This window comes from Thunnus albacares, chromosome 19 (genome assembly GCF_914725855.1).
Source record: "Thunnus albacares chromosome 19, fThuAlb1.1, whole genome shotgun sequence".
In the NCBI taxonomy this organism is placed as follows: domain Eukaryota; kingdom Metazoa; phylum Chordata; class Actinopteri; order Scombriformes; family Scombridae; genus Thunnus; species Thunnus albacares.
Window position 1 is genome coordinate 17,252,664 of NC_058124.1, and position 16,546 is coordinate 17,269,209.

At 38.5% G+C, this 16,546-nt stretch overlaps 2 protein-coding genes across 3 annotated transcripts; both read right to left on the bottom strand.

The window, feature by feature from the left end:
* Nucleotides 1-93: 93 nt before the first annotated feature.
* Nucleotides 94-13,391, bottom strand: spag1a (sperm associated antigen 1a). 2 transcript variants are annotated; one of them, XR_006399027.1, is made up of 9 exons: nucleotides 12,186-13,391; nucleotides 9,920-10,019; nucleotides 9,591-9,743; nucleotides 7,935-8,092; nucleotides 4,605-4,746; nucleotides 3,102-3,228; nucleotides 2,563-2,700; nucleotides 2,327-2,438; nucleotides 94-1,334 (listed from the first exon to the last, which is right to left on the bottom strand). XR_006399027.1 is itself a non-coding variant. In XM_044335116.1 (8 exons), the coding sequence occupies exons 1-8, from the start codon at nucleotides 12,520-12,522 to the stop codon at nucleotides 2,433-2,435; spliced, it is 1,161 nt and encodes a 386-aa protein (XP_044191051.1). In that variant the 5' UTR covers nucleotides 12,523-13,391; the 3' UTR covers nucleotides 94-2,432. The 2 variants fall into 2 exon arrangements, 1 of the variants encoding a protein (XP_044191051.1); XM_044335116.1 differs by having other exon boundaries at nucleotides 94-2,438.
* Nucleotides 13,392-13,874: 483 nt separating this feature from the next.
* On the bottom strand, nucleotides 13,875-16,200 carry polr2k (RNA polymerase II, I and III subunit K). The gene is made up of 4 exons (XM_044335120.1): nucleotides 16,085-16,200; nucleotides 15,824-15,892; nucleotides 14,410-14,502; nucleotides 13,875-14,122 (listed from the first exon to the last, which is right to left on the bottom strand). Exons 2-4 carry the CDS (start codon nucleotides 15,882-15,884, stop codon nucleotides 14,100-14,102), a joined length of 177 nt encoding a protein of 58 aa, XP_044191055.1. The 5' UTR covers nucleotides 15,885-15,892; nucleotides 16,085-16,200; the 3' UTR covers nucleotides 13,875-14,099.
* Nucleotides 16,201-16,546: the final 346 nt, after the last annotated feature.

Sequence of the window (16,546 nt, forward strand, 5' to 3'; positions counted from 1 at the left end):
AACACATCATTCTGATCTTTTTCTTGCTCTATTTTTCCTTCTGGCTTCACATTCAGTTGACCCTTGTAATCAAGTCACAGACAGAAAGGCACATAAAAAAAACATTCACGTTGCAGTTTATTATTTACATTTGCATTCAGACTATTTACATACAGTACATGCTTTTACATTCCATAAAGCAACACTCAGTTTTGGAACGATTAAGCCTCATATCAAGTGTTAAAAGGTTGAACAAACAAAGAGCAAAGTGAAAGAACAGTTGTGGCACATTGTGCTATACAAAGATTTACATTGTTTGTGTGTCGTAGTGTTGATGTGGGATACTTCAAAAGTGTAAAGTATGACAGATCGAAAACAAGAAGGGAAGCAGCTTTTAAGATATTTAAAGGCCATGCACACCAAAATGGGTGTTTTCAGTCATTATCTTCTTACGCTCACTTTGGGCAGAGCTCTGAATAACAGGTCACCAAACTCAGTGTATAAAATAAGAATTATACAAGTTTTTTTTCCCACCAAACCAGGTACAAAAATGCAAAAGAGGTGAATCAGAGAAATGTCGATCAAATGCAGTCTATACACACTCGCACAGAGATGAGCTCTAATCAGATAAGTGTACGTGGACCAGGTCTGTGTGGGGGCGAGTTGCTCTTAATTTTCTGAAAGTGTGATGTTCTGGTAGTAAGTTTAACCTTTGGGTTACTAATAATTGTGATAAATCCATCCTACTTAGTAAGATTTTTTGCCTTTGCATTAGAATTCAGTTGCCGAGTTGAGAGAGGTGGGTGGACTGTTGTCATAGAAAAAAGTTGACCTTAATAGGACCATAAAAGGGCATCACAGTGGTGCAGTGTTTAGCACTGTCGCCCCACAGCAAGAGGGTTCTGGGTTTGAACCCACCGGCCGGCTCGGGCCCTTCTGTGTGGACTCTAAATTGCCTATAAGTGTAAATGGTTGTCTGTTTCTATATATCAGCCCTGTGATTGACTGGCGACCTGTCCAGGCTGTAGCCCGCCTCTCGCCAGATGTCAGCTGAGATCAGCTCCAGCTCCCCCAAAAACCCTCAAGAGGGCAAGCGGTAAAGAAAATGGATGTGTGGATGGACCTTAACAGACCTTATTAGACGAGATATTAAATGTTTCACGTGTGGGAGAACAAGCAGGTTGAAGTTAATAAAGTTTATTTAGTACATAATTGTCATGGATGCTTTCTCAAAGTGAAGATTTCCAACCTCAGCATCCTAAATCATTTTTGTGATGCGATGCCAGGCTGTGTCTTAATACTAGATTTGTTTGGATTTCCTCTGAAAGGAAGCTGTGACGAGTTCCTTACTGCAGCTGGAAAGGAGCAGAGATACAGACAGCAGTCATAATGGACGCATTGAGAAAACTATCGTATTGTGATCAGAAACTTATCAAACTTAAATTCCGTACACACAAAAAAACACACACACAGTCATCTTGGTTACATTCAAAATTGAACCTGAGACTCACAGTAAGTCTTACAGTACACGATAAAGTAACCTCATTTCAGCAGCAGGATATTTTTATTTGATCTTATAATTATCAGTGACTTTAACTATGAGCTCAGCTGTTTTGTGGATTGTTTAACTGTGTTAAATCAATATTGTATCATCTAAAATTTAAATTAGGTTACAAAAACCCCCCTTAAGCCGAGAGGACAGCTCCTCCTCAAGCTCCTGGATCAAGACTGAAACAGCAGGATTGTCATGAATTAGCTGCAGAAATCTGCATCTACACAATGATGATGATGATGGTTTATTGTAAGCTGTTGGCTTTTTAAATTTGTAGCAGCTGTGGTGATGATACGTGTAAACAGTGACAAACCACGGACACATAAGGATCTTTCTTTTCTTATCTCTATATACAGTCCAGTTACACATCACCTGCATCTCAAACATACACTGCATTCGTTTCTTTTATATCATTTTGGAACCAAACACAACATGTTTAAAACATATTTAAATAAAACTGTTGATCTTGGCGTATTTCATCCTAACTGTGGTAGAAATCTCAATAAGGCACACATAATACACTCTTTCTCTCCCGTTTCACTTTACCATATAACAGCAGCCCATCACATGAAACTGTATGTACAGTACCTTACATCATAATGTGAATGGTTTATAGTGCAAGCAAGTCACGAGTTCCTTGACATGAGCCTTTTTAAAATAAAGCTGCCCATTATGTTGTGTTATGTTGTGGTTTGCACACATTGCAGATGGTGCAGAGCTGAGAAGCTGCTCGTCCGAGGAGGCCGTCCCGGGAGTTAACGCCAGTCGTTTCCGTTTCTTACAGGTCTTACTTACTGCAGGTGATGGCTTTAGAAGTCCTTTTCCTCCACAACTGCTACAGTACAGTACGTGTCTACACCTGTTTCATTCCTCTGCCTCCATGTTGATCCACAAAGAACCATCAAACCTGAAGGAAATGAACACAAGACCTTATCTGGAGTGATTAACAATGATAACAAAGGCATACAGAAGTCATAAATGTAGTAAGTGTGCAGTGATGGGTGTGTGTACGTGTATAAACCATCTCTCACCCTCGGTGTGTGTGCTGTGCTCTCCATTAGGCTCTGTCTCAGCAAACTCGTCACCACCTCGAGCTCCTGCTCGGCCTCACGAACGTTTGGGTCCAGCTGGAGGACTTCCTGAAGGTCGCTGCTGGCCGACAGGTAATCCTGAGGATGAGGTCATTCACACACACGCACAGCACAGCGGTTAGTAGCCTGAATCTGCACGTGATCTCTGCGCCAAAGGACTTTATATACTCAGCATTTAGCTGTTTTGCAGCCTTTGTTTTGAAGTGATCTTTCATTTGTACTGTTTGTCCCTGTGATCTGTCTAGATTCTTGCCATATGTGACTGTTTTTATTATGAATGTGTTCTTTTATACACCTGGCGGCAACCAAATTTCCTCTGGTGGGATAATAAAGTTTGACTTGACATGATTTGACATGACTTTGCACACAAAGAGCGAGAAATGGATATGAAGAGAAAGGAAAAATTGCACAAACCGTCCTCCCCCAACTACTTGCAGAAAAATGAATGTGTGTGTTTTGCGATGACGAGTGCCAGGCACCTGTAAACCCTTATAAGCCAGCGCCCGTCTGTAGAAGGCTTTCTTATTGGCCGGCTCCAGCTGCAGTGCAGAGTCACAATCCTGTTTGGCCTCTTCAAAGCGATTTAGCTTCAGGAGGCAAATGGCTCTGGAGGAGAGTCAAAGAGGGCAGCACATCAATTCCTGTCAAACCAAACTACCAATACGGTCCATTAATGTTACTCAGAGGGCAGCATCTCTCCTCTCTGTCACGTCTGTATTCTTGTTTTAGGGGTTTATGTCTATGACTATTGTTAAGTAGAAAAGCCTAACCAGGGACAGGGGTCGCAAATTAGCCTTGGCTAGAAATCCTATATGCAATACATCTGTTTCATGTTAATTTAATCTGTTATTATATGTTATATTTTGCATCGTCCCTGACAAATAAACTAATAAATAAAGAAATAGTTTTCAGTTATTTAGTTTGTAATCTCTGTTTGGCCATATAATTAGATCTTTAACAACTACAGGGTGGCCAGAGATTCACTCCCTAAAAAGTTTGAATGTGAGATCTGAGACTACATCCAGATCTCCATAAAAGAAAAGTTAAATTTAATTCATGTTCAACTCTTGTCCAGGAGTCAACTGATTATAATATATATGAAAATTGACACTGACTGACAAGCAACATTATATTTAATCTCACCAGTGACAACAGATTTCAGACTGGAGTTGACATCTGGACGATCATGTGGTGCCCTCTACTGTTTTTCATGTTATATTGATCATAGTGATTGTGCTTAAATGTGCTCTAGTATCCTGGTTATGATCGTGGTTTTTGGAGGATCCTGGTTAGGTTTTGTGCATGTAAACACTTTATCCTGGTTTCAAAAACCTGGATATGCTACCTGCAGTAGAAACCAGGGTAGTGTCACAGGTTGGTACACAACATCAAGACACAGCTGCACACAGATAATTGGAAACCTGGATACTGAATCATGTGCACAGAGATATGAATGACCAGGTATCACATGTTTCATGTAAATATTATACCCCGCATATAAACTCTGGAACGTGAAAAACTCTCTTTACAGCCAGATAAGTGAGACCTGAACAAGTAATGTCACTAAAATGTCAAATGAGGCTGCTGCTCATTTAAAAATTGATCAGGAGTGATGAACAAGAAGCACCTGAAGTCAGAGATGCTCCTGGTTCATTGTTCAAAAACATCTGTAAGATGAAACTCACACAAGTCCTAGAATTTGGTTTCACTTTTTACAATCTCTGGAGCTGCTTTGTAGCTGTGAGTGAATACTGTTCTTGTTGATGACAAGTTAGTATTATTAGTATCACTTCTGCGATTTAATGCATGAAAAACTGTTAGAAACGTTACAATTTTAGAGCTCAGGATATCCATATCAGATAATGTAGCCTAAGTAAAACTAATTTTCTGTTGCTGTTGTTTATATTTGTTTCAAGGATGATGTTAAATCTCACTGTTCTTTACTGCTCTGCATGTGCACGCCGAGGTTGTTTCATGCATACCTGTTTGTGTAGACGGCACATTCGTCAGGTTTTATGGTGAGACATTCACTGTACTTCTCCAGAGCTCCCTGGAAGTTGCCTTTCTTGACCAGATCATTGCCTTCCTGTTTCAGTAAAGTAAAGCGAGCGTCTTTTCTTCTGGCTGTTGACAGAAAAAATGCAATTTAGCGCAATGAAAAATAAACTCTTTTACAGTGTTATCAGTGTTGCGAAAATAGAGTCCAAATGATTAACTAGACTGCATGAAAACTTCATTTTCTTTCAATTAGTGACATCAGTGTCCGTGGAGATTAATGGATATGTGGCACATGTCGGGGCAGACTGTGTGGAGTGTGTGTGTGTCTTTGAAGAAGCTTCTCCCATCAGTCTAGCATGCAAACTTTTCCAGGAGGGATCAATAAATCAATCAGTGTGTCAGCAGCAGTCTGGCCAGAGGGGAGTCTACCACTGCTTACTGAGCGCTCTGCTGTGCTGAGAAAATCATTATATCTAATGACTTGGTGAAAAACACACGTAAACACATCCACAGAGTCATGGACACACACAGAGATAATCTTGATCTGGCCTTTATCAAACGACCCAATTATTGATATAAAGTCTAATGAAAACTGACTCAACACGGCGGAGTACCAAAACAACAAATCAATCCTTGTCAATCTTTTCAAAGTTTGCCTGTTTATTGGCAATAAAATCCACACTAGTAATAAAACCACACACACCAGTAATAAAACCCACACACACCAGTAATGAAACTATGCACTAGTGTGATGTAAAATATTTGGAGGCAGAATTGGCTGCGAGCGTCAGGAGAGCAAGAGACTCGTTTTATTTCAACATTTAACAGCAGCTCAACCAAAGTGCAGCCTGTGGCTATTTGAAGCACAATGCTTTCCTCTCACATTAGCTTTACACAAGAGATTAATCGACCGTTAATCGTTCTTTTTTTTTTTTTTTTAAACATTTCTTGCATAATTGAGAGGGAATCAAAAAACAAAGAGCTTGAATTTGGTCCTAATAACTAGATTAGACTTTGGAACGACTTGCCTGAGGAGATCAGAGCTGCAAACTGTTCCTTTCTTCTTTTAAATTATTTTTTAAAACCTACTTTTTAAAAAAACATATATATATTTTCAGTGAATTATTTTTTATTTTATGGTATTTTACTTAGTTTTTATCTTTTGTGTTTTTATTTGTGTCCTGTGTTTATTACAAAAGGCACTTTGTAAATGTGTTTTTAAAAGTGCTACAATAAATGCACACATTCAGTCACCACAGTAAGTAGATTTTCTGAATTATTTGAATTTCAACTTAAAAAAAAATCCACAAAAAACCTCAGAAAAAAAGTGTTGAAAAGTGAAGAGAGACATTATCTTCTGAACAGAAGCAAACTGAAGGTGTGTCAGCCTGCTGTCTGCTGTTCGACATAAATAGAGGAAGTTTTACTTAATATCTGTCCGGTTGTTAAGCTTGAAATTCAATTATTGAAAAGAAAAAAAATACTTTTCACTGATTAAAGAACGTTCAAGGCAGTTCAACTAATTTTATTTTGATTCACTTTAAGACTTTGATGGCTTAAAATACATTCCTTTATTCTGCAGCTGTACTATGAACAACCTTCCTTTAACTCATTACATCAGAGCACAAAGTGGCCTTGAAAAGATGGTTTCTCAGTCAATTGTAACCTGATATATATAATGAAAGGAGCTCAGATCATGTAGATGATGCAACCTCACAATCGTACGTATTGTATATAATTGTTTGCATGTCCTGCTGTTTGTTATTATGTGGAGGACCACACTGGAAATAAGCCTTTTTGGCTTTTTTGTGATTTAAAGGACCAGTGTGCAGAAATGGAATATAATACTAAACATTCTATAAGTATGTTTTAATTAGTGTATAATCACTTGAAAATAATAATTGTTGTGTTTTCATTACTTTAGAACGAGCCCTGTATATCTACATAGGGAGCGGGTCCTCTTCCACGGAGCCCGCCATGTTGCACCGCCATGTTTCTACAGTAGCCCTGAATGGACAAACCAAACACTGGCTCTAGAGAGAGCCTTTCGCGTTTTTCGTGAGTTTCACGGCCAACGTAGTTTCTCTTACATACTTGGAAGGGGAGGGGGAGGAGTATTCAGTTGGTTGCAATCTGCAGCCTCACCACTAGATGCCACTAAATCCTGCACACTGCACCTTTAATCCTCAATGATTGTAACTATTTTAAACCTGTATGTTTTGGATCATCAACATATTAAATACACAGAAATAGTATCTAATAGTTTTATAGTTTGTTAAGGAAAGTAAGAATATCATTAACCTGTTAAACACATTACAGGATTCATTTTGTGAGTAAAGATAATTTACTTTTTGTTATTCCCACTTTTCCGGAATGACTTTCAGCAAATGACCTCACTGTATTTTCACTATTAGTTATATGTTCAAAAGAGAGGAGAGAGTGGTGGTGAAAGTGACACTAATACTATAACTGTAACAGCAAGAGTTTCCACCTAAAACAACACAACATGGATTGCGGCTGCACTGATCTACAGTCTGGCATCAGATTGGTAGAAACTGTTCATCTCTTAACCAAATTATATGCTTTTAAATAAAAAAACATAAAATGCTGCATATTTTCAGTGGTAAAATTGGATTTTACTAATAAAAATTAGGTTTTGGCTCTTGTATTTATCATATAGTGCTAAACGCTGACGAGTTGAACCGTTTCCCATCTGTTACCCCAGCAACAGCAGTGTACTTTTCTGAGATTAGTGCTGTTCTGTCTATGAGCCATTAGTGTTTATATGTGCGTGTGCTTCATCTGATAGACATTTAAATCCTGTGTACAGCAATTTTGTGCAGTGCATACAAATAAAGCAACTTATTTGTATGCGTATATGTGCTTTTATAGCTCTGTACCAGATGCATTTGAATACATTTGAATATATGATACATACAGAGAGAGCCTTCTAGTCTGAGCCGTCTACAGGAAACCTGACCTGGATTGTTCCATTACAGCAGTATTACACTCTGTGGATCGCCTTCCCCTCTGCATTATTGATGATCCTCCCACACACACACACACATACACACACAGGCACTATCTCTCAGCAGGAGCGCCTTCACTTCACCACTGCTCAGCATTTGCACACAGATTCTTTCATTGCCCGACTTCTGCTGCTGCCTCACAATTCAAGGGTTTCATTTCACGTTACAACCCACAACTCATCAGACGGTAGTTGAAAAGACAATGTGATCATTAAGGTGGCAGATTCCTGTCGTCAGAGCAGTGGTATGTAGTCCACAAAGCTAAGAGGAAGTGATGTCACTGACCTTCCTCCTGTGCAGCCCTGGCAGCTCGGGCCTGGGCCACCTCGGCGCTGACCGGCTTCTCTCTGTGTTGCTGTTGGACCGACAGCGGGACGGTGGGAATCTCTGGAAGCTTCTCTCTCCACTCGGGCCCGTCCTGCTCAATCAGCATCCTTGTGATCCTGGCAGAAGACACAAAGAGTGCGACACACAAGCGTGAGAATGACAAAAGCTTTTGCAAGTGCAATGTTTATATTGGCCAGATCAACATTGTGGGCTCCAATTTGCTTGTTGCTAAGAGGAGACTAAAGCTGAGAGGAAGCTGAACAATTTAATCAATGTGAAAATTGTGTGGAAAAAGCGACATATTTACAATTTAAGTGTGCAGCAGGTTACGTTTTTGCAGTATGGATATCTTATAGAATTTAAAATAATAGTATTTCTATTTCCCCAAAATATATACCTAATATTTTTGTAATAAAATTCACCTGTGACATTTGTATTCAAAGCCAAAACACAGGACAGTGTATTAAATCACACTGAATGCCAGGAAAACCATCCTGAAAATAATTCAGCGTCTCTTCTTACATGTTGCGTTATGTTACAGGTTGAAATTTGGCTGTTTTTGAGAGTTTCCTGAGGTCACCAAAATGTATGTATATAAAGGTATAAGTCAGGTCAAGGAGATATTTGTGGATGTTGGGAAAACAGCCTCTGTTGTCTCTTTGTTAAGTTTAATTGGCTGCATCATTCTGAAGTTGCAGTTTGACGTCCTACATGGCAAGTTTTGAATAATTTACTGTTAGTAGAGAGGAAGAAGAAGTACTTTATTGATCCCAGTGGGGAAAATGATCCTCTGCATTTGACCCATCCTATACACCTACACACTAGGAGCAGTGGGCAGCCAGGGTGCAGTGCCTTAGTCAGGGGTACTGAGTATTAACCCTAATATACATGTGTTTGATGGTGGGAGGAAACCAAAGCGCCCGGCGGAAACTCAGGCAAACACAAGGAGAACATGAAAACTCCACACAGAAAGAACCTGGGATGGTCCAGGACTTTCTTGCTTTGAGGCAACAGTGCTAATCACTGAGCCACCCAAGATGATAAAGTATGTTGATTTCTTGTATACCAACAACAAAAACAGAATACCATAATTATTAGTATATAGTACATATTGTATACAGTTAGTATGTAATATGAAATTGTCTTTATTCAAAACTGAGGGGAACAGGCTCTTTCCGTGGTGCTGAATGTGTTGCCTAAACGAAGGGCAGGTTCCACCTCCAGACCTGGTAATCAGATTTCTTGCCTTTTCTTGTCTGTTGTCTGTATGGACCAGTGATTTTCTAACCCATCATCCCAACTGAACACAACAACAGCTGATTCCAGGAGGGGCTAATCAGAGAAATCAGCTCCTTCAGTGTTTGGCTGGTCTTGATGGCACATGATTGATAAATATGATTGATAATCCCTAGTATAGACCTTTACCAAGGCTTCCAAGGATACCAAACATATTGTCTTTTCATTTCTACAAATATATGATTCAGTGAAATGTTGGAACAAGCAGATATAGAAGTGAACAGACATTTCTGATTGAATTCTTCCGCTTTCTAGAAGTTACAGCAGCCATATTTAGCAGCTGTCATTTCCTATGTTTGGTTATGGTTTCATGCTGACCTGTGGACACTGTCATGGGCCGCCTGTACCCCGGTGTCTATCTGCAGGACCGTCTTATAATCCACGTAGGCCTTCCTGTAACGCTCCAGTGACTCATAGGCCATAGCTCTGCGCAAAAGGGGCTTCAAGGAGTACGGCTGCAGCTCCAAAGCCCTAAGAGGATCAGAGAGACACAAAGACAGAGGATCAAGCCGTTTTACACCTGCACTCTGTGTCACAGGCATGTCTGGGTTGATCTGTGGCTCTCCATTCATAAACATGTGACATAAACAAGCACAGAAATAGATTTCTCACAACTCTCATCAGTGAAAATGTCACTGATCACGTACTTGGTGGAGTCCTGTATGCACTCTGTGCTGTTTCCGTCCTTCAGGTAACAGGCAGCTCTGTTGGAGTAGAGGATACACAGGTCTTCTGGACTATCAATGCCTGCAGGGGGGACAACCACAACCACTCATGTGAAAGACCAGAACACTCCAGTCATCTTTAATCTCATTTTAACTCACATGGGTGTAAGGACAGGCTAGTATTACATGTTCAAATCAGCTCTTTTTTGGCTTTGGCTCTAAGAGCATTTGGATTCTGTGGCCTTGGGCTCGAGTGCAAAGAGAAATTGAGATGATAGAAACAGCTCAATTTAAAGTAGTTATTGTAGATTGTCCAGAGTTGCTGAGGGGATGAGTGGTAGACAGATGGATGTGCGAACGGTCCCTCTGGTAGAGTAATTTTCTACTCTGTCCTTTCTCCTCTGAGCCTCAACTGCAGTTTCACAACCGCTAGCAGAGTGTCAGTCATTATGCGCCACTTCAGTGCCTGTTTTTTTTTTTCCAATATTAAAAAAAATACATCATCATACATTGTTAGTCAAGTCAGCAGTTATATCTGCTAGGATATTATGTCTAGTCTGGTCTTATCTCCAGTGCAGCAGAAGAAGCGATCACTCCTGCCAGCTATAAGAGTAAAAGTTGGCTGAGTGCTTTTAAAGGTGCAGCATGACATTTAATCTCACCTAAAAGCCCCATACGCACCAGCACATGACTTCAGTGTACAGCCAACACTCCACTGCATTCACAAATCACCACTGACCTTTCATGCCTTAGCTGCAGTTTATGGATTTTTAACCTTAAAAAACTTTTACCACCAGTTCTCTACACAGGCAGGTGACGGATCTTAAAATAAGTTACCTGAAAAAGGAACGCATGTGCATAATACAATCATAACTGACACGGGATACTTTGGATTATGGAGCCAAATGACGCTCTTAAGTATCTGATATCCTTACAAGGGCAAGAGGCTTTCTGTCTGTCTCCCATCTGTTGTTGATTCAATGATAGTGCCTCGTTGTCCATCGGATGTTTGAAGACTTTTTTTCATCAAAAAGCACATTAGAGAAAAAGATTTATACTGTAGAGATGATTTCAAAACAGGTACACATACAGTATATGTATGTATAAAGTATGAAGTAAAGTTTGCAGTCAAATCCTCACACTAGTTTTGACCGTGTGACTCTTTACTAGAGCTGAGACAACTAGTCAGAATACACAGACAACTTGTTTTTTGTTCCTGAGTAGTTAGTGTTATTTCTTAATTGCTCTACCTTAAAAGTATAGAAATTGACAATTATTCCCTTCAAACTTTGCTGACACTGAAAATTATATTTTGAAATTTACATGTTTCCGATGGGAAAAACAGGCGAATTTGCAAATTTTCATTCACATAAAGTCATAAAAACAACATGTGAATCACTAGATACAATGATGGAAGAATATAATTGGGGGCTGATTCATGAAAGTGATTTACAGTATAATTGTAAATCTGGAAAAACTATTCACTCCTAAATCTTTTGTGGTCACTTTTGTATATCTTTAGTATAAATACATGTTCATTTTGATTCATATGTTGTTTTTTCTGACTTGATGTGAATAAAAATGTGCAATTTTCAGGTCAATTTCAAATGTTGTCCAGATCACAAAAGCAAAGTTTGAAGGAAATAATAACCATTTTCTATACTTTTTAGGCATAAACAATTAAGAAATAACACTTACTACTCAGGAACAAAAATTGTGTTACATAGTGATATTTATCGGCAACAATTTTGATCATCGATTAAGCAAAAATTCCAGAAATTTGCAGATTCCAGTGTCTTTTTGATGGTTTTCTTAGTCTTCTGATTGTAAACTGAATGACCGACAAAAACAAGCATTTTGATTGTGTCACTTTGGCCTTTTGAAGCACATTTGTCACTATTCTCTGACATTTTATACAGCAAACCATTTTTTAATTGAGAAAACAGTTGTTAATATCAACCCTACTCTCTAGTGTAATCTTTTAAGTATCAGCTGTCATGTGGCGTGCAACTGTTGATGACACTGACAATGTCGATCCAGGCTATTTAAGGATTTTTGGTGATACTGCACGCTGTGTGTGTCAAGTTTGACAGTGCAGGATTGCTTTTTTAATACATGACTGAAAAATGAGGGTAAAATATGTCCTGGATTCAATTCTTCTAATCAACAGAGGTGTTTCGCCTCAAATTAAATACAGTTTAGCAGGTGATGGCAACAGGAAAATAAACATTGTTCAAATCTTCCTCACCTGCTTCAGTACAGCCATCAATGGCTTGAGAGTATTTCTCCAAGGCGTCCCCAAACTGCCCATGTTTGAAGAGGTGGTTGCCCTCGTTCTTGAGCCGGGCTAGGTGAGGAGGAAGGGCCCCAGCAGGGGCGTCCAGATAACTTGTGTCCACTGCAGGGCTGCCCTGCTCCTCTTGTCCACCAGCAGGGCTCCTTTCCCTCTGAGTGCCGTTGGCCACCCCCTTCTCTGTCCGGGGCTTTTCCACGCTTCCCCGGCTCCTCATCCCTGCCGTGGCCTGATCCGGTCTAGCTCCCCCTCCTCCTAAGCTGCCCGGGGGTTTCTCCTGTGCGTTCCCCATAGCTGCACTCCCTCTGCAGTGTGTTCAAACTCTTCCTCCCTCCCCTGCCTCTCCTCTCAGAGCTGCAGCTACATCTGTGCCTGGCTGGGGATTTCTGTCGGACACGCCCCCTGGATGAGATGTCAGAAACTACGTCACAGTGGGGGGAAGTGCCACAGCGATGCAGTACTGCAGTAGGACAGCTCTGATGGGAGAGCCTCAGTTTAGACTTCAGAGCAAAGGGCTCTGGTGGCTCAACTGAGGTGGGAAAGGACGACAGACTGAAATATGAAAAAAAAAATGAATGAACAAAAGGACAGATAGAGAGGCTCTTGAATGCAAACTGAAATACCAAATATTTGCAATTTTACACAATCACAAACATTAAGAGTTGAAATGCTTCTTTGATATTTTTGATTTCATTAAAGATTAAATACTTTGGATTATTTCAAAAGGCTATTTTCATATGAGACATTTTGACATATCGCTGTAGGAAAAGCACTGGCATAAATAATAAAATGAATGATGGCTGAATTACACGGCTTATTGGATAGACTGAACAGGGCAGAGCCATTGTTAATTATTTAATTAATTATTTATATAATTATGTTATTAGTGACACACTTTTCCCACAGCGACTGCTGGGAAAATGCCTGTTAGGCAGATTAAGGAAGCACTGTGAAGAAATAGATCTGAGTTCAGTCTTGTGATGGACATTTTATAGAAAAGCCAAAAAATAATTAACCAATAATAAAACTAATTATTAAATGCAGTCTTGTTTGTCACTTAAAGCTGTGTGTCTTTAGATTATGCCTCAAAAGCAACTATACTAGTTTCATTTGGTAACTTGAGTTTGAAAAAAAATGTATATAATCTCATTATTATGATTATGATTATTATTAATGGATTAGACCAGTGATGCTGAACTAGGTGCTGAAACTCCCACAAGGGGTTGCTAGTTAAAGCTGAAGGGTTACAATTTTATGACTAAGAGGTTGAGAAAGCAGAAAAAACACTTTTCTGCATCACAAAATGACTCATATTTTCAGGAATAATTTTCAATATAGTAGATTTTTTAATTACTTAAAGTAAAAAAAAAGTCTTTGGTTGAGGGTTACATTTAGACATTGATTTGTTCCAAGGAGTCACTAGAATCATTCATCATTTCCCTCTAACAATGATACACCATTTTAAAAAAACTAATTATTCCAAAGAGAGGAATCAATACAAGAATTCATGTACATATTCCTGCATTCATTTGTTATCATTCATAGATAATACTGACTGACCTATTGAGAGTATGTGAATATGTGGGTGAACTGATTTTTATAAATTACAGAATCAAGAAAGAAAAACCTTTGAAAACAGTCAAGGTCAGTGAAAAATCATGTTTTTAATAAACCAAAACTTTCATCCATCACTCTTCAGTAAAAACTGAGTTCTGTTTGTGTCCACATGAAAATTGTGAGTTTTAACTAGAATTCATAAATCTGCTGCCAGGCCTGGTGGTCAGAGGTTATTGGGTTATTTATTTACATGGTCATAACTAGAAAAATAGCACAGAACAAAAACAATCAAAACTGCAGCTCTCCTCTTCTTCACCGGGCATCAAAAACAACCACTGGAGTCCATGAGTCAAGGAAAAGGAAACAAACCCAAAGATATTACAATCGTTTTCAATTATATATAACAGACAAAAATCAATAAATCCTCTATTTGTAGAATCTGGAGACAACAAATGCTTTTTACTGACTACTGAGAATCATTTTAGCAGTACATGAAATAAATAGTTACCTACTATAATAATGAATTCTTACTTTCTTTATACAATCAATACAGATGAGTTTCATGCACAAGTTTTCCATTAATCATAAATCTCTCTTTCTCACACACACACTTAAAGGATACATCTCTTTGTTCTCTTCTTGTACATGATCCTGTAGCCGCACTCTCTGCATCGGATTGGATCACGAGCCTTAATTTCATTTTCAGTGTGACACTCTGCAAATATTACAGAAAAACTGTTTACAACATAACATGGTAATTATTCAGTTCATGCTGAAGCTTTGTTTGTATTAGTTAGTTGCTGCTGGTTACTTTATTTGCACAATGGATACACAGCAAAACTAAATTAATAATGCATATTTAAAAAAAAAAGTACGGCCCCAAATCTTATATTACATTTTGCTTATTTAGAAGCCAAAGATCTTAGGAGGCACAGTTAGGAATAATGTCCTCTAGCTATTTGCAATGGCAGAATCATAGGTGGTCAGATATAGATGATATAAACTGTGTGATCTGTATCATATATAGAGCTGCAACGATTAGTTGATTAATCGATTGGTTGCCCAGTAAACAGAATATCTTTAAGTTGTGGAAAGAAGATGACATTTGAGGGCGTCACGTTGGGCTTTGGGAAACAGTGATCGATATTTTTCACCATTTTCTGACATTTTATAGACCAAACAACCAATCCAATAATCAACAAATTAATTGATAATAAAAAATAATTGTTGAAGCCCTCATCATATATTCTATGGTGATTTAAGTGAGTCAATTTGTCATGAAAAGGTTCAACAAAAATTTCATTACTTTAAAACTTCATGAAAAAATATAATAATAATGCTTTTGTGAAGTACTAAAACTATAAATGGTTCAGTTCTACTAGAACTATAGCCTAGATAATCATAAGAAAAACACCAAAACCATAAGTAGTTATAGAAGTACCACACACTAGGGCTGCGACTAACAATTATTTTCATTATCAATTAATCGATTGGTTGTTTAGTCTATAAAATGGTGAAAAATGTCAATCACTGTTTTCCAGAGTCCTATGCGACGTCCTAAAATGTCTTATTTTGTCTCGACCAACAGTCCACAATCCAAAGATATTCAGTTTACTGTCGTAAAAGGACTAAAGAATCCAGTAAATATTCATATTTAAGAAGCTGGAACCAGAGAATTTGGTTTGTTTGTTTTTTTTTTTCTTAAAAATTGAGTCCAAACGATTTATCAATTATCACAATAGTTGGAAACTATATATATATGCCTTTAACTATATTTGTTTCTTCTTTTACCTACCTCACTGTTGTACCTATCTCCCTCTCCCTGGGATAAATAAAGTTATCTATCTATCTATCTATCTATCTATCTATCTATCTATCTATCTATCTATCTATCTATCTATCTATGTATCTATCTATCTATGTAAGAGCAGCAACAACAGGAACAGAGCAGAAAATAGGTCTGGCAGTATCGTTGACAACAGTATCAACTGTAGTAGCCGAACTATTAACACATATAAGTAATATTTGCGTCGTACCTCCACATATGTAGATCATAGGCTGCTGTTTGGGTGGCTGTAAATCTTTCTGTGAATCCATTTTTGACCCTAAATGATGAGAGAAAACTGTTAATACCATCACATCTCTATCGTTACAACCTGCTAACATAGAAACAGCAGGATGCAGCCGACAGTTAGCCGGAGTCAACAACACTGGTCTTAAAAAGGTCAGAAAATACAGTATGAACACAGTAAACATGAAATACACGGAAGAAAAAGCAACTAAATAAGGTATCTTACCGTTTTAACTCGCTAACAGTTAGCTGTTTACCTCTCTTTTCATCTCACACTACTGCCTGCGCACATGCGTAGTCTTCTTCTACCTCGCAGCAACGTGGCTCCTGATTGGTCCTCTTCTTCTTCGTGGTTTGTAGTGGCGGTTGGTGTCCACAATGTCGCAATACCGCCATCTACTGAATTTAAATTAAAATCTCCACTGACTAAATAAAATAAAATAATAACCCCATCCCACCAATTTACCTCTCTGCTATTTTTCAGGTGTTTGACAGAAACTTAAAGCTTCTCTCAACAGCAGAAACTCACACAACAACCAGAAATCTCCTTGCTGCATCTAAAATTATGTAAATGTTCTCAGATTTTTTTTATACTCCAGCAGTAAAGTTAATTACCATTACCAAAAAAGGCCAAAAATCTTCACCTGATCCTTACAAAAGCAAAATTCGGCATGCTTCCTGACTGATT